This window comes from Penicillium griseofulvum (assembly GCF_001561935.1).
Source record: "Penicillium griseofulvum strain PG3 chromosome Unknown contig_12, whole genome shotgun sequence".
In the NCBI taxonomy this organism is placed as follows: Eukaryota; Fungi; Ascomycota; class Eurotiomycetes; order Eurotiales; family Aspergillaceae; genus Penicillium; species Penicillium griseofulvum.
Genome location: NW_024467435.1, coordinates 427,017 through 444,382, shown reverse-complemented (window position 1 = coordinate 444,382; position 17,366 = coordinate 427,017). Strand labels below are relative to the sequence as shown.

Sequence of the window (17,366 nt, the reverse complement as noted above, 5' to 3'; positions counted from 1 at the left end):
ACAATGGAGCACACGGCCATCACACTTCCCACCATGATGAAGGATGTGGCTCCGAGAATCACAGATCTAAGCCGAAAAGCAAGCGCAGGAAGCCGAGTCCGAATGCATACGAGAAGATGCCCAAGCCATCGAAGAAGCAAAATCAAAACCAAAACCAACACTATGCGCGGGGTACCTGATCTGGTTTTCTTGGGGGGTTCTGAGTGTGAGGCAATGCAAGACAAACCGACGAGGCAGGAACTGGGCAAAGCCCGATGCTTGGGTTCAGCCTAATTTATGGCTGTACAAGTCATCCCGATTGGCGTCGTATATTCTACGTCTCCATTGGTGGGTGATTGTGACAGGCCTATATCTATGCGCAGTGTGTATGACAATTGCACGACACTGGGACAGAGACGCCCCATCCGGTGGCGTGCAGGAAGCGTACGTACTATGCCATGATCAAGGACCCAAGAGAAGGGCATGTCGAATTCATTTACGGCGCGCTACATTCGACGCGGTTGAATGGTCCTTGAAATAGCTACTTGGCCTACTTGAAATATGTCAATTTGATTAGACAAGATAATGAAATTTGTATTGAGAAGATCGGAATCGCAGTGAGGGGGTATCTGAAACATAACTGCAACCTGGTCTGGTCGATAATGATTGTACATAGGTGAATGATAGAGAAATCGCTAAAGCGGATATCATACCATCATGCTTTTTCTCCTTGCAGCAACGCGCTGACCACGTCTGACGTGGCTGGTGTCCATTATAGAACCGGTTGGTCCTGGTCCAAATGAGCCTTCATCTTCCGGAGAATCGGCGATTGGGGATTGTGGTTCAGCCTGGTCCACCTCGTATTGTGCTATGCTTGCAGTTGTACTTTTGGGATTTGACGAGTGACGTCTAGTCTGACGCCTCGAATTCAGTGATTCTTGAGATACTTGGGCAGAGATATCTGCGAGGCTGTCCTCAATCTCTTTTTTGATGTCATTTTTAAAGTCAGAGTTTGGGGTCCCCGCATCACTGTCGTCCTTTGGGGTTGACGACACCTTGCGTTTTCTCCGGGAGACCATTGCTAGGAGCTGTTCCGAGGATCCATCCAGGGAGAACAGATCCGAGCTCTGCGTGGCAAGAGTGAAATCAGCAGGGAGTCTACCACGAGAGGTGTGGCCGCCCTCTCCTCCGTCCAAACTTTCCCGGCCTGTCTGGAAACTGGAAGACCTTCGTGACCCAAGTGCAACAGCATCGATCATTTCCTTCGTAGGGCGGCGCATCTTGTCCCGTAGGTTGGGCTCTGCATAGCTAACCACAGCACCACGACGTCGGGAAGGCCGAATTGCAGACTCTTCCTCCGTCTTCATCGCATTCGGATGCGGGGACAGCGCTGGCTGGCGTGGGGCTGGCTCTTCCAGCTGGGGATGGGCAGGGCGGCTGACGCGCTTTTCTTGGTTTGAAGGGGCGATTCTGGCCACACGCGGTTTTTGATTGACGGTCTTGCCGCCGAGTTTCTCGACATCCTTGACTTTCTGTGGCGAATTCTTATTCTCATCACCCCTAGTAGACCTTTGTAGAAGATTGGACTCCTTGTACGAAGACGTGCGAGCCTTCTTGGGCGAGCCTAGATTGGAATTTGCACTCTCTGTTCCAGTTGTTAGCTACATTGATTGTAGGGATGAAACTAAAAGATAGTAGAACATACTTGGTTCGAGAACCTTCCTCATAGACAGAACAGGGGGTTTTGACCCTCTGGTCAATCCAACATCGCTTTTGGTGGGCGACTGGTCTCGCTGTGCATCTTCTAATGGGTTCATTTGCGTTTTGGGGCTGTGGCTGGGTCGGGTGAATTGGAATTCATCATTGTCGATATTCAGGTTGGACGTGAACCGGTCATCGTCTTCGGGTATGTATTTGCGCTTCGTTGAAACCGATGCTGCGTGCTGGGTGGTATCAATGGGTGGGATTGGTTGGCGGTCTGTTGGCGCGGGGCTTATCTCAGGCGCAATAATCGAACTCGACTTCTTTTTCTTGCGTCTCTCGAGAGTGGGAGGAAGTAATGGCTCCGGCTCTCCGGGCGTATCATTGTTAATTTGACTCCTGAATGTTGTTTCTGGCGATGGACTTGAATGTTCGGGTGCATCTCCTTCCTCCGGCATAAAGCTGAACTGTGGCGGAGAATCCAGAATGCTATGGTCGCTATGAATCAAGCTGTCAAGCTCTTGGGGCCTAATGAAGGTGTTAGCACCTGAAAGTGGCCCGACAATTTCGAAAGATCCTTACTCCAGAGTCTGCCGAGGGTAATATTTGTCCTCGATAATGGCAGGAAGCCTTCCATCTTCGCCTCCAATCATGTCTTCTGTCCTAGGTCTCGACTCTGCTTGCTTTGGTCGATCCAACTGTTGGTCGCAAAGCTTTCCCACCTTACGGGGTAACGAACCCAAATCAGCCGCCAAGTTGCTCAACTCGGCTAGTTTGGCATCCAGCTTAGATTTTATATCGTAGATTCCATTGTGTAGCAGTTTCCCTGCTTCCAGTCGTTCGGTTTCCTGGGTGAGATTGATGACCTGTTTTCGAAGCGACACATTTTCTGAAAGCAGATGCGATACTTCTGATTCTAGGCTGCGAATACGAAGAGATTGCAATGAATTCACTCTCGCGATCTCCCGGTTTTGTCGCACAAATCGTCGTTTTACTAGATAGAATCAAAAGATACACGTCAATTGCTAAATCAAATACTGTAATATAGTAATAGATTGCGAACTTACATGCATCAATGGATTCAGCAGGAGCTGGGTAGTCATTCAACCGAGCCATGGTGTAGGTTGGGGCAGCGACCACTGCGCAATATGGGACTGGAAGACAATCCTGGTGTGCAGAAATGAACTTGAATTTAATATCGAGTCCACAGGTCACACACACACCAGGAAATAACGTGTGTTTTGAGGGGGGAGAGGGAAGGTGTTGAGTCCTGAGGGGATACAGAGGGGATACAAAGAGAGAAAGTAAACAGCGAACGAATGCCAAGCCCTTGTTGATGTTTGTCCATTTTTGGTTTAGACTTTGATGAGTCATCTAGAGTTGTCCCCTGGGCAGACGACATCAAGTAGGAACCTTGGAAGTTTGAGAGATCGCATTTTTACTTCGCTGTCCACGGGTGTTTACAACTTTTCCATAATGGCTTACTCCGCACGACCAACCTCAATGCTTCCAGGCGCTTCTGGATCATCATTGCGCCCTAGTTCGCAATCACAGCAATCTTCGGCCTTGTCGGCTCGCATTGCAGCCAAAAAGGCCGAGCTAGAGAATTTGCGACAACTACGTGATCTAAGTGGAACCTTGGCAATTCAGATGCAAGCTTTGGATAATAAGATCTCCACATTGAAAGATGGAACCGAAGGTTGGTCCTCCCTCTCTCTCTCTCTCTCGCTCTCCCTTTGATTTGGCTTTGCTAATTGTCAATTAGCTGTTGCATGTGTACTTTCCAACTGGGATAATGTTCTTAGGGCCATCACTCTCGCCTCGAGTAAGTAATACTTTTTCCAACCTTGGAGTTTTTACTGATTATATAATAGGCAAGGCAGGCGGACTCTATGAATCTAAGTCAGATAAAGAGAAGCTGCCATCAACGTTGGTTCGCATTCCAGCTGAACCACGTGAGTGAAATGACGTATCTTATCCCTTTCGACCTGAAACAGGTGTTCTGGGTGTATTAGGCTACAAAATTGGTCCAATACCTACCATGGTATAGAGAGGTCCAATAGGACTTTTTAGTCCAATTAATTCTAGAAATAAAGATCATATTGAAATTGAAAATATGATTGGATATATATATATATATATATATATATATATATATATATATATATATATATTTATTTATTTAATAGTTAATACAAATCATGAGACCAGGTACATTCTTACCAATTTGAGGTTCCTGCAGATTTTAGTGTTATTCAGAAATACTTAAATTGAAAGTACTACTACATATTATTATACTTCATGAGGTACCTATATTAAAGTACCTTTCTAACTTTTCTTTTTTATTTTAAGCGCCCGAAGCACAAGAATTCCCCTTCTTTGCGTATATTTTCCCCGCAATAGCCGTTGTACATATTTTAGTGGCATGATGCGTTAATAAGATCAGGACTTTCTCTTTTTTTTTCTTATATATCACCATTTATCCATTACTTTCCTTAATCTGTGAACTCTCTCTCTCTCTCTCTCTCTCTCTCTCTTACTATGTCAACTGAATGGTCCTTGGACTTCTGCCTGGCCTGTGATCGTCAGACCCTGGGCGCTCCCTACTGCTCCCAAACATGCCGTCTAGCAGAGCTGGATGAGATATCCGGAACCTCACGAAGATCGAGCGCAGCATCTACACATTGGTCTGAGATCAACCAAGCCCAAGTCAATGACTCTCGAATCCTATCTGCCTCCTCATCTCAAACCTCACTCTCTTCACTAAAGAGTAACACACCCAATTCCTCGGCCGACCGGTTGCAGGATGAATTGCGTGATTACGCATCTTGCTTCGACCAAGTCCGTGACCTGAAACGGCGCATGACTACAACATAATTTCAATTCGACAAAATCTGTGCTCGAACAGGGCATGCTTTTCTGATAATTTGCATATGGGAACCAGGCGTTGGAAGATAAACTATTTTCTTTTCGGTTTTTGTGGATCAACTCTCTTCTTGGTCTTTTTTTTTTTTTTTTTCACGAATCTATACCCCCCTCAGCTGTTATATATATATCATGATCATGATCATTGGATCCCTGGACCTAATTAGTTATTCTACCAGATTGCCTATAATGGAATTTTGGATAATTTTGAATATTTACATCCTTTGAACAGAAAATTTAAGATCTCGTAAACTTGGATATGTTCAATGTGTCAATTTAGTTTCCCTGTGAGTACACTGTCATTCAATCGGGAATGCTGGAGATACCAGGAACTACCCCACTTGACACAAGCTGTATGGAACTAGCAATCTGAGATGGAAGTACAATAAGCACAAGACTGCCATATACCCCGCAGCCATTCTTTAATCCCTCGACCTCATTTGGCTCTGTGCAGAAGTCCCTTTCTGCCCAAGTTGATGCCAAACAAGCTTCACTGAGCAAGAACCTTTGACAGAACCTCTTCATTCTTCGGTACAAATCGGACCTTATATTTTCGAGGAATAGCTACCAAGCTAGTCGGATCCGAGTTACCACGAAGAGGGTGGCAGTCTGCTTTGTCATGTGGTTCAAGGCGGAAGCTGTTCAGGGTGCGGATGAAGACGAGATAGAGCTCTCGATTGGCCAGTAGCGAACCGGCGCACATCCGGTAGCCCATACCGTATGTGAAAAGAGGCGCATCAGGCTGCTCAAACCAGCGCTCGGGGCGGAACTCATCCGGGTCAGTCCACACGTCAGGATCTATGAACGGTCAGATGCGCTGTATGGTTTGGGTGGTCAGGATTCACCTACCCATATTACATGCCCAGGCATTCAAGAAGAACACTGTGCCCTTGGGAATGGTAATTCCATCATAGGTGATATCCTTGATCGAGGTGCGAGGAAGTGCCAATCGCAATACAGTGAAAAAACTAAAGGCATTGTGGTTTAGCTCAGCATCCATAGCTCGTCCGTGAAACCAGAACGTACCGAAGACATTCCCTGACCAGGGCTGCAATATACGCACACTTTTGGTCATCGTCAGAAGAGCACATGGGCTCATCCTCACCATACATCTCCCGGATGGCCTTGGCCGCTCGATCTTGGATATCAGGACGCTGAGCCAGCAAGCCCAGACTCCATGCAACCAAAGTGGTAACAGTATCAAGACCACCAGAAAGCATAGTCAGGCTGATTGACGTCAGCTCCTCACTATTTAGTTTAGCCTCCTTATCCAGAATAACATTAGCCTGGATACAAGGCTTATGCGTTCCCTTTGCCATGCGATCATCCAAGTCACTATTAAGCGCACCGAGATACTTATCGCGACGGATTCTCATCTCGGCGGCTTTCTTCGAGTTGGAGCTAAACGGATTCAGCCGTAGAAGAGGGATGTAATCCTGCAGGTTTCCAGTAGTGCTTCGGAACCGACTGATCTCATCTTCCACCTCGGTGATCTCATCAAACAAGTCCTCTTCCTGCGACACAATACGCACGCCCCAGTTCAAAGTCAATGCCAAACTCAAGCTCAAACGCTGGATCATGGGCATGGGGTCGACCGGCGTCTTCCCGTGGTTTCCATATCTGTGAAGCTCTTCCACAAAGGCCTTTGACTCGACGTCCAGGTGAGATACGTACGTATCGACAGAGGGGCGGTTGAGGGCCGATGCGGCGCCCTTTCTGCGCCTCTTCAAGGACTCACTGTAGGGTGATGTACCGATAGTCGTTCCGGCGGTATTGGAAACAATCTAATCGAGTTGATCTTTAGCTTCAGTTAAAGAAAGGAATAAGCCACCCGATAACCTACCCTGTGAAAAGTATAAGTCTCGGGTCTGGAGCTCAGCGCCTGCGCATTATGACTGAAAAGCACCTTGGCCGATGCAGCAGAGTTGACCACGACGACGGGGATATTCCCAAGCTGGATCTGATAAACGGGGCCGTGCTTTTTCGACCAGAGGCGATACTGCTCCGCGGCATTTGTGCGAATCTGCGCCAGATTACCAATCAAAGGCAGTCCACGTGGACCCTTCATACCCTTCACACGGGCAGAATGTCGAATGAATTCATTAAGAATGACATAGAGGATGGGGACGAGGAGGGCTGCGGCGGCTAGGGAGCGGTGGGGATACTCAATCACGCTGCCTTGTAGTGATGTCAGGACAGCGGCGATGGCCATATTGCTGGATATGGGATAGACTTTTTGTGGGAGTCTATACACAAACATTAATGAACATATCATGGCTGAGGGGGTATATAAGTATGTTAGGAACAGCCCTAGGGCTAGGGGTCTGCTGAATGGAACATTTCCGTGCTGTCCAGGTCATTCAAACCGCGATGATCCCTTGATACCTTTTTACCCCACACTACCCCAGGTATTGCTAGGTCTTTGCTAGGCCATTGCTAGACCTGGTAGACATGCAATGTACATCCTCAAGCCGAGGTTGTTCCGCATTGCGGAATTATTCCGCTTAGTCATCGCCCCCAGTCGCCAGGGCTCTTAGGTTGGAATTCATACTCCGTACTCTTTGCATTGATCATGTATGTTATGTATATATGTTATCAAGCTATTAATATTTGGTACTGTTATTGATTTGATGTTGGGTATTATCTTTACATTATCTACCCCTATATGATGAACTTAGAATGTATCTAAGGTATTGTGTCAGATCTTAGCCCTTTCCGAGCATCAGAAAACCCTTTTTAACTAGCTACGTACGGAGTAGTACATATATAATTGTTTATACTATATCGAGACTGTTAGATAAGGGGGCTAGTGAAGATCATATCCACTTGCGCAATGACTTGTTTTATGACCTTCTAGAAAGAAGAGCCTCATTCGGCAAATTTTCCACAGATGAAAGATTTCATTCAGTAAAGTACTCCGTAGGTATGATAACATTCTTGACCAAAACCGGAATCCTCTCTAGTGGACTAGTGGGGCCACAAGGAAATGTGTGCACAAGGGGAATTGAACAATTTCAGTGGAGTAGATCCAAACAAGGCGTTCATAACGGGCCCCCCCCTGGGCCGGCTGGGGCAATATGACGATCTATGACTGGTCCATATTCATGGAGCTCTCAGTCAGGTGGCCACGAAGAGATTGATCGAGTCCAGACCCTTTGAGGTAGATCTGCGGTCCCGGAGATAAAACGCGGCCTGGAATGGCTGAATGCAGTGTCGGCTTCCCGATATTCCAGAATGCACAAGATAAGCTAGAAGAGTTTTGAATTTTGCTAAAAAATCTCTTCGCGTCATGTGTCGGAGTAGAGATCCGGATAAAAAGTTCCCACTTTAAGCCAATTGGTGGGTGAATTAATGGATGAGAAAAGAAGAGGCGCATGGAAGCCTCCACTGCCAAGTCCAATGATGAGCTGCTCTGTACCCATGACGCAGAGCTCTCTGTACTCGTGACACCCCTGCATTCGTAGTGGAAGGTGTAGCGATCAGGTATCTGGTACCTTGGAGAAATTATCGCAAATCTTGCCTTTCATAGATAGTTTTATAGTTAAAAAGAGAGGAGGAAAAAAAAAAAAAAAAAGAAAAAGGGAAATTTCCATAGCTTCTGGTCTTCCCGCCTTTCGTCTCTCCCCGATATTCTTCTCCCCTCAACTTCTCTAATCTTTTTCAATCTTTTCTTCTATCTCTCCCTCCTTTGGCACATATTTCTATAAATTCCCGTTGAAAACATTTAAATCATATTACATACAGAAACAAGATAATGGCCGCTCGGCACTCACGCAAGCTCTTGAGACCTCTCCTCTACACATCCGCAGCTGCCGCTGCAGGAGCAGGTGTTCTCTACATTTCTTACCGTCCGCGAAATATTCCGGGCCTCGAAGCCCCCGCCGTTCCCCCACCAGGTTACCGTGAAGGCAAGCTGGTTCCGCCCAGTTTCCCATCAATCAAGTCTCGTCTCGAACAGATCCAGGACCTCAAGCGCAGTGAGGATGAGGAGGAATATGATCTGCTTATCATTGGTGCCGGAGCCACTGGAGCTGGTATCGCACTAGATGCTGCCACCCGAGGCTTAAAGGTCGCGGTGGTGGAAAGAGATGATTTCAGCGCAGGTACCAGTAGTAAGAGTACAAAGCTAGTACACGGTGGTGTCCGTTACCTCGAAAAAGCCTTTTGGGAGTTGGACTACAACCAGTCAGTTTTTTCTTTCCCTCCCCCCCTTTTGGATCAAAATGACCACATACCCAGTCATCGATGCTAACAATCGCACTGCAGATATGCGCTGGTCAAGGAGGCTCTCAGAGAGCGCAAGTATTTCTTGAACACAGCTCCTCATTTGTCATCATGGCTGCCAATCATGGTGCCTGTTCAGAAATGGTGGCAGGCTCCCTATTTCTGGGCCGGCACCAAGGCCTATGACTTCCTGGCTGGTTCCGAGGGCATTGAGACCTCGTACTTCCTGACCAAGAGTAAGGCGATTGACGCATTCCCCATGTTGAAGCGCGACAACATCATTGGAGCAATGGTGTACTATGGTGAGTAAATTACCCTACAAAGAAATGATTCGGGCTAATTTTCGACCAAGATGGTGCACACAACGACTCCCGTATGAACGTTTCCCTCGCTATGACTGCTGCACTCTACGGTACCACTGTCGTGAACCACTTGGAGGTCACTGGACTGAACAAGGATGCTTCTGGCAAGCTTTGCGGTGCGCGCGCCAAGGACATCATCGCAGAGAAGGATGGCCAGGTCGCCAAGGAGTTCAACATTCGTGCTAAGGGTATCATCAACGCCACTGGTCCCTTCTGTGATTCCATCCGCAAGATGGATGAGCCCAGTGTCAAGGAGATTGTGGCCCCTAGTGCTGGTGTTCACATCATCCTGCCCGGTTACTTCAGCCCTTCAAACATGGGTTTAATCGACCCTTCCACATCGGATGGACGTGTCATCTTCTTCCTGCCATGGCAAGGTAACACCATCGCTGGTACCACTGACCAGCCCTGTGAGATTGAGGCCCAACCTCAGCCCACTGAAAAGGACATCAATTGGATTCTTTCTGAGATTCGTGGCTATATCGCCCCCGATATCACCGTGGACCGAAGCGACGTCCTTGCTGCCTGGTCTGGTATCCGTCCCCTGGTGCGCGATCCTAAGGTGAAGAATTCGGAGGCTCTCGTCCGCAACCACCTGGTGACCGTCTCTCCGTCGGGTCTGTTGACTTGCGCCGGTGGTAAGTGGACTACTTACCGCCAGATGGCCGAGGAGGCAGTCGACGAGGCGATTGACGTGTTCAAGCTGAAGCCCCGCCAGCTCACTACCCTTCCCGACATCAGTGGTGTGGGCGGAAGTGGCCTGGTTGCTGACGGTGCCGTTCTCGACGGTAGCTGCCAGACTCACCAGGTGCGCCTCATCGGTGCCCACGGTTTCTCCAAGACCCTCTTCATCAACCTTATCCAGCACTTTGGACTCGAGACCGACGTGGCCAAGCACCTCACTGAGTCGTATGGTGACCGCTCATGGCAGGTCGCTGCCTTGTCTTCCCCTACGAATGAACGTTTCCCCGTGCGCGGCTGCCGCATCTCCCCCATGTACCCCTTCGTTGATGGTGAGATCCGCTACGCTGTCCGTCACGAGTATGCTCAGACCGCCGTTGATGTGATTGCCCGTCGCACTCGTCTGGCTTTCCTGAACGCCGAGGCCGCCCTTGAATCCCTCCCCACCGTGATTGACACCATGGGTGAGGAATTGAAGTGGTCCACCGCCCGCAAGGATCTCGAGTGGAAGGAGTCATTGACTTACCTCTCGTCCATGGGTCTGCCTAAGAGCTTCATGGGCCTTTCGCGCAATGATGTCCAGAGCGGCCGTGTTAAGCAGGTTGACGACGCCGAGCGTGCGACACTCTCTCGCAATGGTATGTTTTTGAGACTTCGTAACAAAATTCAACCACAGTGCTGACCGTTTGCAGAACCCCCCGCGGACATGATTGAGAGTGATGTGCGTGCTACTACTCCTGCTCCTGCAGCAAAAGTCACGCTCAACTAGATGATATTTGGTATATATAGAGCGGGCTTGTATAAATAGAAGCGTTTCTTGTTTTTCTTTCTCTTTTCTTTTTCAATATTCAACTTTCCATGACACTAAACGGGGGACATTCAAGAGAACCCAAAGAGAACCCAAACCCTCAGATCTTCCTAGAACATGACACTTTCCAAAGAAACAGCCATTTACATTCGGCAAGTGCCACCCCGAGTGTCTTCTTGTAGTTTCAAGTTCAATTTCTTCAATTTCTTCAATTTTCTCAACTTCCTGAACTTCCTGAACTTGTTCAATTTGCGTTTTGTCATTTTGTTATACATCATGAAGCAAGATCAATCTCATCTCCTACCACTGGGCTCTGAGAAGCACAAGTTGGATTCGGATAAAGATTCTGTACCAAAGCCAGAGTCGGAGAAACAGGATCCATTTGGAGATGAAAGCCAAGCCGGTGTGAAGTACAAGACCATGGCATGGTGGTGAGTGTCTCCTTTTTCCACAGGCAGAGCGAAGCTTATCCTTTTCAACAGGCAAGCCGGCATGAGTAAGTCTATAAATCTGTATGTCTTGCATATTGCCCAGTTTTTTCTAACAAACTTGGCCAGTCATGATCGCAGAGACAATCTCGCTTGGTATTCTTGCACTACCCAAAGCGCTTGCGGTACTAGGTCTTGTTCCGTACGATCATGTCTTCCCCATTTACTGCAAAGGTCGAGCTAACCTGTTTGTTCCAGAGGCATCCTAACCATCCTTGGGGTTGGGATAATCTCGACCTACACTGCATATACCATTGGGCAATTCAAATGCCGCCATGTGCAAGTACATAGCATGGCTGATGCTGGTGATCTCTTGATGGGAAGGCTCGGACGGAGTACACTGGACGTGGCTCAGCTCATCTTTTTTGTGTTGGTGATGGGGAGCCATGTCCTCACCTTTTCGATCATGATGAACGTCCTCACTGAACATTCCTCTTGCACTATCATCTTCTCGGTTGTCGGTTTACTTGCCTCCTTCATGTTGACACTTCCACGGCGACTTGAGAGGCTTTCTCACATTTCATCCGTGAGCTTTGTCAGTATCGTCGGAGCGGTTCTCACCGGTATGATTGGGGTTACTCTTGTCAGAGACGGACCAGTGCATGTCCCGGCCTTTTCGCCTTCACCCAAAGTGCATGATGCGTGCCTCGCTGTTGCAAACATCATCTTTGCATACGCAGGACATGTAGCTTTCTTTACCCTTTTCTCTGAGCTCAGGGAGCTCAAGGACTTCCCGAAGGCTCTGGCGCTTCTGCAGCTAAGTGAAATGGTCTTGTATACGGTGGCTGCGATTGTGATCTATGCCTATATTGGACCGACGATTAATTCACCTGCTCTCAATTCTGCAGGACAATTGTTTCGCAAAATTTCCTACGCAATCGCAATACCTACGGTACGTGTCTTTTCTTAGACTTCTTTAGATATGAGCTAACTATCAGATAGATTGTGATTGGGGGTGTGGTAAATGCGCATGTTGCTGTCAAGTTCATCTACGTTCGTGTCTTCCGGGGAACCAATTCGATGCATAGCCAGTCATTCATGGCGCGGTTAGTGTGGGCTGCGATATGTGCGACGCTTTGGATCTTGTCGTGGATCATCGCTGAGGGAATACCTGTTTTCAACGATGTACTAGGGCTTGTGGTATGTACTACCTTATCTTTGAGCCTGATCACGACACACGAAATACTAATAATCTCCACTAGAGCTCCTTATTTGCTAGTTGGTTTTCATTTGGTCTCCCTGGGCTATTTTGGCTCTATTTGAACAGAAGTTGTTGGTTCCTGACCTGGCGACAGAAGGGACTGTTTTGCTTCAACATCTTTCTGGTGTTTCTTGGATTTCTCATTGTGAGTTGCGTCCCACTGTGATTCGCTGGCTTGAATTAACTAATGCCACCAAGTGCATTGTCGGGCTGTATTCGTCTATTCGGTCGATCTTTCATAACCTTCGCGAGGGTGTTGGGGGAGGCAGTTTTTCATGTGCTGACAACTCCCTATACTAAGGCAGTCTCGCAGCCACAGAAAATCTGATTTTTGGGGGGTTAATGAGTAATTACACTTGGGGGCATAGTATTAGCGCGGTTGCAGGTACGCGGGACATAAATCGGCAGAGAACTATCCAGCTGCATTGTATATGAATAATGAATTGAGTTCTCCTGCACAGTTTGTTACCGTTGTAGGCGACATGCAGGTAGCCGATCCTCTGCGGCTGCTCAAATAAGTGGATATATGCCAGATACTGGTCCTTTTCCTTAGAGCGAAGTGTAGGGACTTCTAGGGAAGATAAATGAAGTTAGGCGACATAGTATGAAGATGCGATGTTACTATACTATCGGGCCATCACGTGATGGATCATTTAGGGTTTCACATGTACTCGGAGTAAACAGGCGTTTGATCATATATATTGTATGTTGTCTATTTTATGAAAGCCGTTCAGGTCTACTAAGCGAGATTTGGACTAAAAATAGGGGGGGGGATAGGGAAAAGCCAAGAACAGTGGATATGGAAAGTCCGTACTCCGTACGGACATACTAACGTATAGTACGTGGCTCAGACGCGCTAATGAATGACTCGCAGCCGGATCCCCTGGGGGGGTCTCGGGGAATTGGCTGCAGCTAGTAATGTCACTTACCCGTTAGTGACACCATCTCAGACTAAATTAATATGTTAATATAAGAGATGAAATTAAATAAAAATTTGTGAAAAATATAAAATAAAAAATAAAAAGAAGGAAACGGGGAGAGATGGGAGACAGATAAATACCAGCTAAAAATATCTACATAACTAATAGGATATACGGAGTAGTAATATATCCAACGTCTATTAAATGAGTCTTATTAACTAAATTATATTTTTTTTAAAAAAGCATATATTCTTATATTGGGTTCCCCTCTTTTTCTTTTGCGTAGAAGCCCGACGCATGTATTGTGTCCCAATCAAGACAGGGATCAGGGACCAGCCCACACCTTTTTCCCTGCACAATCGTGCAGAGGCAAAGTGGAATGAACAACAGCAATGCATGCTGTCATCACACCATTCCCTTTATAACTGGAGGGGTGTGACCAGGCAAACTGGTCCAATTTGGGGATTTGCCGTTCAAAGTCACTTGGATCCAATCCCAATGACCAAGGCAAATCCCGAGTCCATCGATTTTTTTGCGTATGGACGGTAGAGCCACCGTGTTGATCGTGTAGCTTCCATGGGAAATAAAACGATATATCCCGGGATCTGGATCTGGCTTTGGCTTTAGTTTCCGCTCGAAGCTGGAATGACACCAGTACCAGCATCACCAGTACTATGCAAGTATGAAAGAGAATGGCAATGAGTCCCGTGATGCGGAGCATTGGGCACCCTCGAACCCTGTACTGCGCAAGTTCCAGAGACCTGCGGAACCCCGAAAGAAAATTGGACCCTCTCGGTGCAAAACATCATGTGCCGACAAAAAAAGGTAATTCAAGGCTAGTTGGCGACATCACAATTCGTCGCTGCTTTGTAGTTGTCCCAGAAACGAGCCACGGCTCTTTGGGCGACAGGTGAGCCACGGTAGCGCGTGGCTAGGAAGTAATTAAAGAGGGCAAACTCGTCTCGCGTGAGCACATAGCTATCCGGTTGGGCCTGAATGCGATTCCAGAGCTCGGTAATGGCAGCCTCCAAAACGGTGGCGGATTGGGCATTCATGGGACCTTCGCATTCCCGAGCGTGGTCTAGAGCCTGTCGAATCTCTGGCCAGTTTCTAGATAGAGGAAGGTTGGGCATATCGGTATTTATGTATCAGCTGTGTATGTTCTGGGAGGCGATGGAGATAGATTTCACGGGGGTTTTTTTTATGGGTGAGAGGAGAAGGGGGGGAAAAGAAGAGAGAAAAGGGAAGATGTGCGCGAGGGCTTTAACACAAGCGAAAAGGGTTTCAAGCCAAGTAGAATGCGGAAGAGATGAGACTGTGCATAAGACTAAACAAGAAAATCCGAATCTTTTTTTTTTTTCTTTTTTTTTCCCAATTAAATGGGAATAGGTGTGGAGCAACGGGAGAGGGAGGGAAGGGGGGGAAACCGGGTCAGGTCCGAAATACTATATGTTCATAGGTGAAAAAAGGTATATGAAATAGTTGAATGTTCAGAAACAGGTCGACCTTTTGGAAATTGGAATGTGTTTTTCCCTTTGAGATAGGAAGAGAAAAGAAGTTGCACTTGGCATTGTTGTAACGGTTTTCTCGGGCAATTTTAATATGACATGCTCCGGCTAGGATCGAACTAAAGCCGTCTAGGACTCTCTCAGATGAGACGGTGGAGACGGTGGAAACCATTGTGAGAGGCTATGATGATTCGTTGAAAAGGTATAGGGTTCAAGGGTCAAGGTCGCTTACAGCCGTAGATTGTGAGAAGCCAATTGCAGTTGAAGGAAATGATAATGGCCCCAGAAGTGGGAATGCGGTTGCGGGAGGCTCGTGGGACTCCGATATAAACATTTTAGCCGGATTTTGATTTTTGGTTTTTTTTTTTTTTTCGGCATTTTCACATACAACAAATGTCGTGAATATTTGTCTCCTATAACATTATGAATCCTGTCACATTTTAGTTTTCATTTTTCGCTTACCCCTTTCACAGACATGACGATACCCTCTCGGACGAGTATATCATTGTTTTGGTCCAGTTGAAGTTGATATAATCCAAATATATCTGTCGAAATGAGTTGAGGGGGATGTGATTATCCCGAAGCCCTAAGAAGAGAGACCGAAAGCCAATTTCCGAGATGCATATATTATTGAAGGTCCCATGATAAACCAGGCTCTTCTGGGAAGAGAGTCCGAGAGACTTCAAAGAGCAAAAGAGAAGAAAAAAAAAAGAAAAAAAGAAAAAGTGGGAAGTGTCTGGTCTAAGATGGTCACGGTCCACATAAAAGCGCAACTCTAAATGTTCCCCCCCTTGTCTCACCCCCCTCTAAACCTCTTCTCTTCTCTTTTAAACCGAAAAGTATCTCCGTATTTCCCTTGATTTCGACTTCGGGAGAATGTCGGTTAATCTTTTGAAGCTTTACCTTGAATATTACAACTTCAATGGTTACATCTGGAAGTCCATAGAAATACAACATACATAGCTAAATAGTCTACCCTTGTCATTACAGGATTGATAGGTCTTTCTGAATGTCTTAGACTGGAACAACTTTGACTAAGATATGGATACTGACATTACAAATTATTGTGCTGCTTGTTAAATAGTGTTTACTAGAATATAGAAATACCTTTGAATCTTCGTTTTTGATTGCTTAACTCTATGGGTTAAAACTTCCTTACATATTAAGCCCTAGGTTCTTATATCGCAAAGTCTGACACTTTTCGTTCTAAAACTGCTTAGCTATTCTATTCTATTCTGACACTATTGGATATGCATAAAGTGCAGGTTCCGTATAAAAAAGAAAGATATAAATTGTAAATTTTATATATCCTAGACAGTATCAAAGGCGACCCTCTTTCAGACACAGTTTATATGATTTGAGTAAGTTCATACTTCAAAAAAAAAAAAAAAAAAAAAAACAAGTTATACAGTGTACTTGGTCTCTTTCTCTTGCTTTTTATATAAGCAATAGCTACTCTCATAGTGCCCGGATACAGCTGTTTCTATATTCTATCGGCATAAAAATTCAAGCTTAATTAGTTAGACTAAAAAACAGCAATAAAATTTTTGCAAGTTTATTTTTTGCCATCTCTAGGATGAATTGGCCTTCATCTTCGAGATCTATACTGATGACTAAGCCATAGATAGGCCCACGGGTTTGTGATAAAGATTTCCCCCCCGCCAGGACCAATTCAACTTTTGACTTGCGCCGATCAGGAATTGTTCAAAGCTTTTACCCCAAGGTCATTTCAAAAAAAAAAAAAAAAAGAAAGAAAGAAAGAAAGAAAAGGCTTCGACATTATAATGGTTTTCTATTTCACATCGACTGTCGTCGAACCCTCCGCCTTTATTTATGTTGGCAAGGACAAATTCGAGAGTATGCCACACTTGATCAATCTAGGTAATCAACTTTCTAACAGTGTCCAGACGAGGATCTCATAAAATATGGATTGGACAATGATGTCTGGTATGTCCCCCGGTGTATATTTGGAGAGCTTTGGGACTGATATTCTTGCGCAACAGGGTCAGTCTTTCCCCCTCCGGCTTGCGACAGGATCAATTGCCCTAATACTTCTAGAAACTTGCAGTTCCACGTCGACAATCTGTCAAGTGCACACGTTTATGTACGCCTTCGAGAAGGCGAGACATGGGACAACATTGCCCAGCCGCTTCTAGAGGACTGCGCCCAGCTCACAAAAGCGAACTCCATTGAAGGTCAGTCCTCGACATGAAAATAATTTTCTACCAGTGCGAGCTGACTTTCTGAAAGGAAACAAGAAGGATAATATCACCGTTATCTATACACCATGGTCAAACCTGAAGAAAGACGGGTCAATGGCGGCCGGTCAAGTCACCTTCCATAATCACAAGCTGGTCCGCAAGGTCTATGTTAAGCAGCGTGAAAACCCAATTGTCAACCGGCTAAACAAGACCCGAGTTGAGAAATACCCCGATCTTCGAGCCGAGAAGGAAGAGGACATGAAGAAGAAGCAGCGCGGTGAACGCAAGATCCGAGACGAACAGCGTGCGAAAGAAAAGAAGAAGCAGCAAGAGTATGAAAAACTCAAGTGGCAGAAAGATCATGCGTA

General features: G+C 46.4%; 5 protein-coding genes across 5 annotated transcripts; 2 read left to right on the top strand and 3 right to left on the bottom strand.

The window, feature by feature from the left end:
• Positions 1 to 686: 686 nt before the first annotated feature.
• On the bottom strand, positions 687 to 2,796 carry PGRI_090590 (shugoshin family protein; the record flags this gene model as incomplete). Its single annotated transcript, XM_040796772.1, has 4 exons — positions 687 to 1,624; positions 1,685 to 2,208; positions 2,263 to 2,674; positions 2,748 to 2,796. The coding sequence occupies 4 exons, from the start codon at positions 2,794 to 2,796 to the stop codon at positions 687 to 689; spliced, it is 1,923 nt and encodes a 640-aa protein (XP_040650202.1).
• A 2,299-nt stretch (positions 2,797 to 5,095) lies between these two features.
• Positions 5,096 to 6,817, bottom strand: PGRI_090580 (cytochrome P450; the record flags this gene model as incomplete). The annotated part of the gene is made up of 4 exons (XM_040796771.1): positions 5,096 to 5,403; positions 5,455 to 5,573; positions 5,632 to 6,389; positions 6,449 to 6,817. 4 exons carry the CDS (start codon positions 6,815 to 6,817, stop codon positions 5,096 to 5,098), a joined length of 1,554 nt encoding a protein of 517 aa, XP_040650201.1.
• Positions 6,818 to 8,359: 1,542 nt separating this feature from the next.
• Positions 8,360 to 10,641, top strand: PGRI_090570 (glycerol-3-phosphate dehydrogenase GUT2; the record flags this gene model as incomplete). Its single annotated transcript, XM_040796770.1, has 4 exons — positions 8,360 to 8,790; positions 8,872 to 9,131; positions 9,182 to 10,510; positions 10,565 to 10,641. The coding sequence occupies 4 exons, from the start codon at positions 8,360 to 8,362 to the stop codon at positions 10,639 to 10,641; spliced, it is 2,097 nt and encodes a 698-aa protein (XP_040650200.1).
• Positions 10,642 to 10,797: 156 nt separating this feature from the next.
• PGRI_090560 (Amino acid transporter, transmembrane) lies at positions 10,798 to 12,669 on the top strand (the record flags this gene model as incomplete). Its single annotated transcript, XM_040796769.1, has 7 exons — positions 10,798 to 11,111; positions 11,163 to 11,176; positions 11,238 to 11,310; positions 11,367 to 12,060; positions 12,111 to 12,308; positions 12,464 to 12,514; positions 12,568 to 12,669. 7 exons carry the CDS (start codon positions 10,798 to 10,800, stop codon positions 12,667 to 12,669), a joined length of 1,446 nt encoding a protein of 481 aa, XP_040650199.1.
• Positions 12,670 to 14,125: 1,456 nt separating this feature from the next.
• On the bottom strand, positions 14,126 to 14,422 carry PGRI_090550 (uncharacterized protein; the record flags this gene model as incomplete). Its single annotated transcript, XM_040796768.1, has 1 exon — positions 14,126 to 14,422. The coding sequence occupies one exon, from the start codon at positions 14,420 to 14,422 to the stop codon at positions 14,126 to 14,128; it is 297 nt and encodes a 98-aa protein (XP_040650198.1).
• Between the last annotated feature and the right edge of the window lie 2,944 nt (positions 14,423 to 17,366).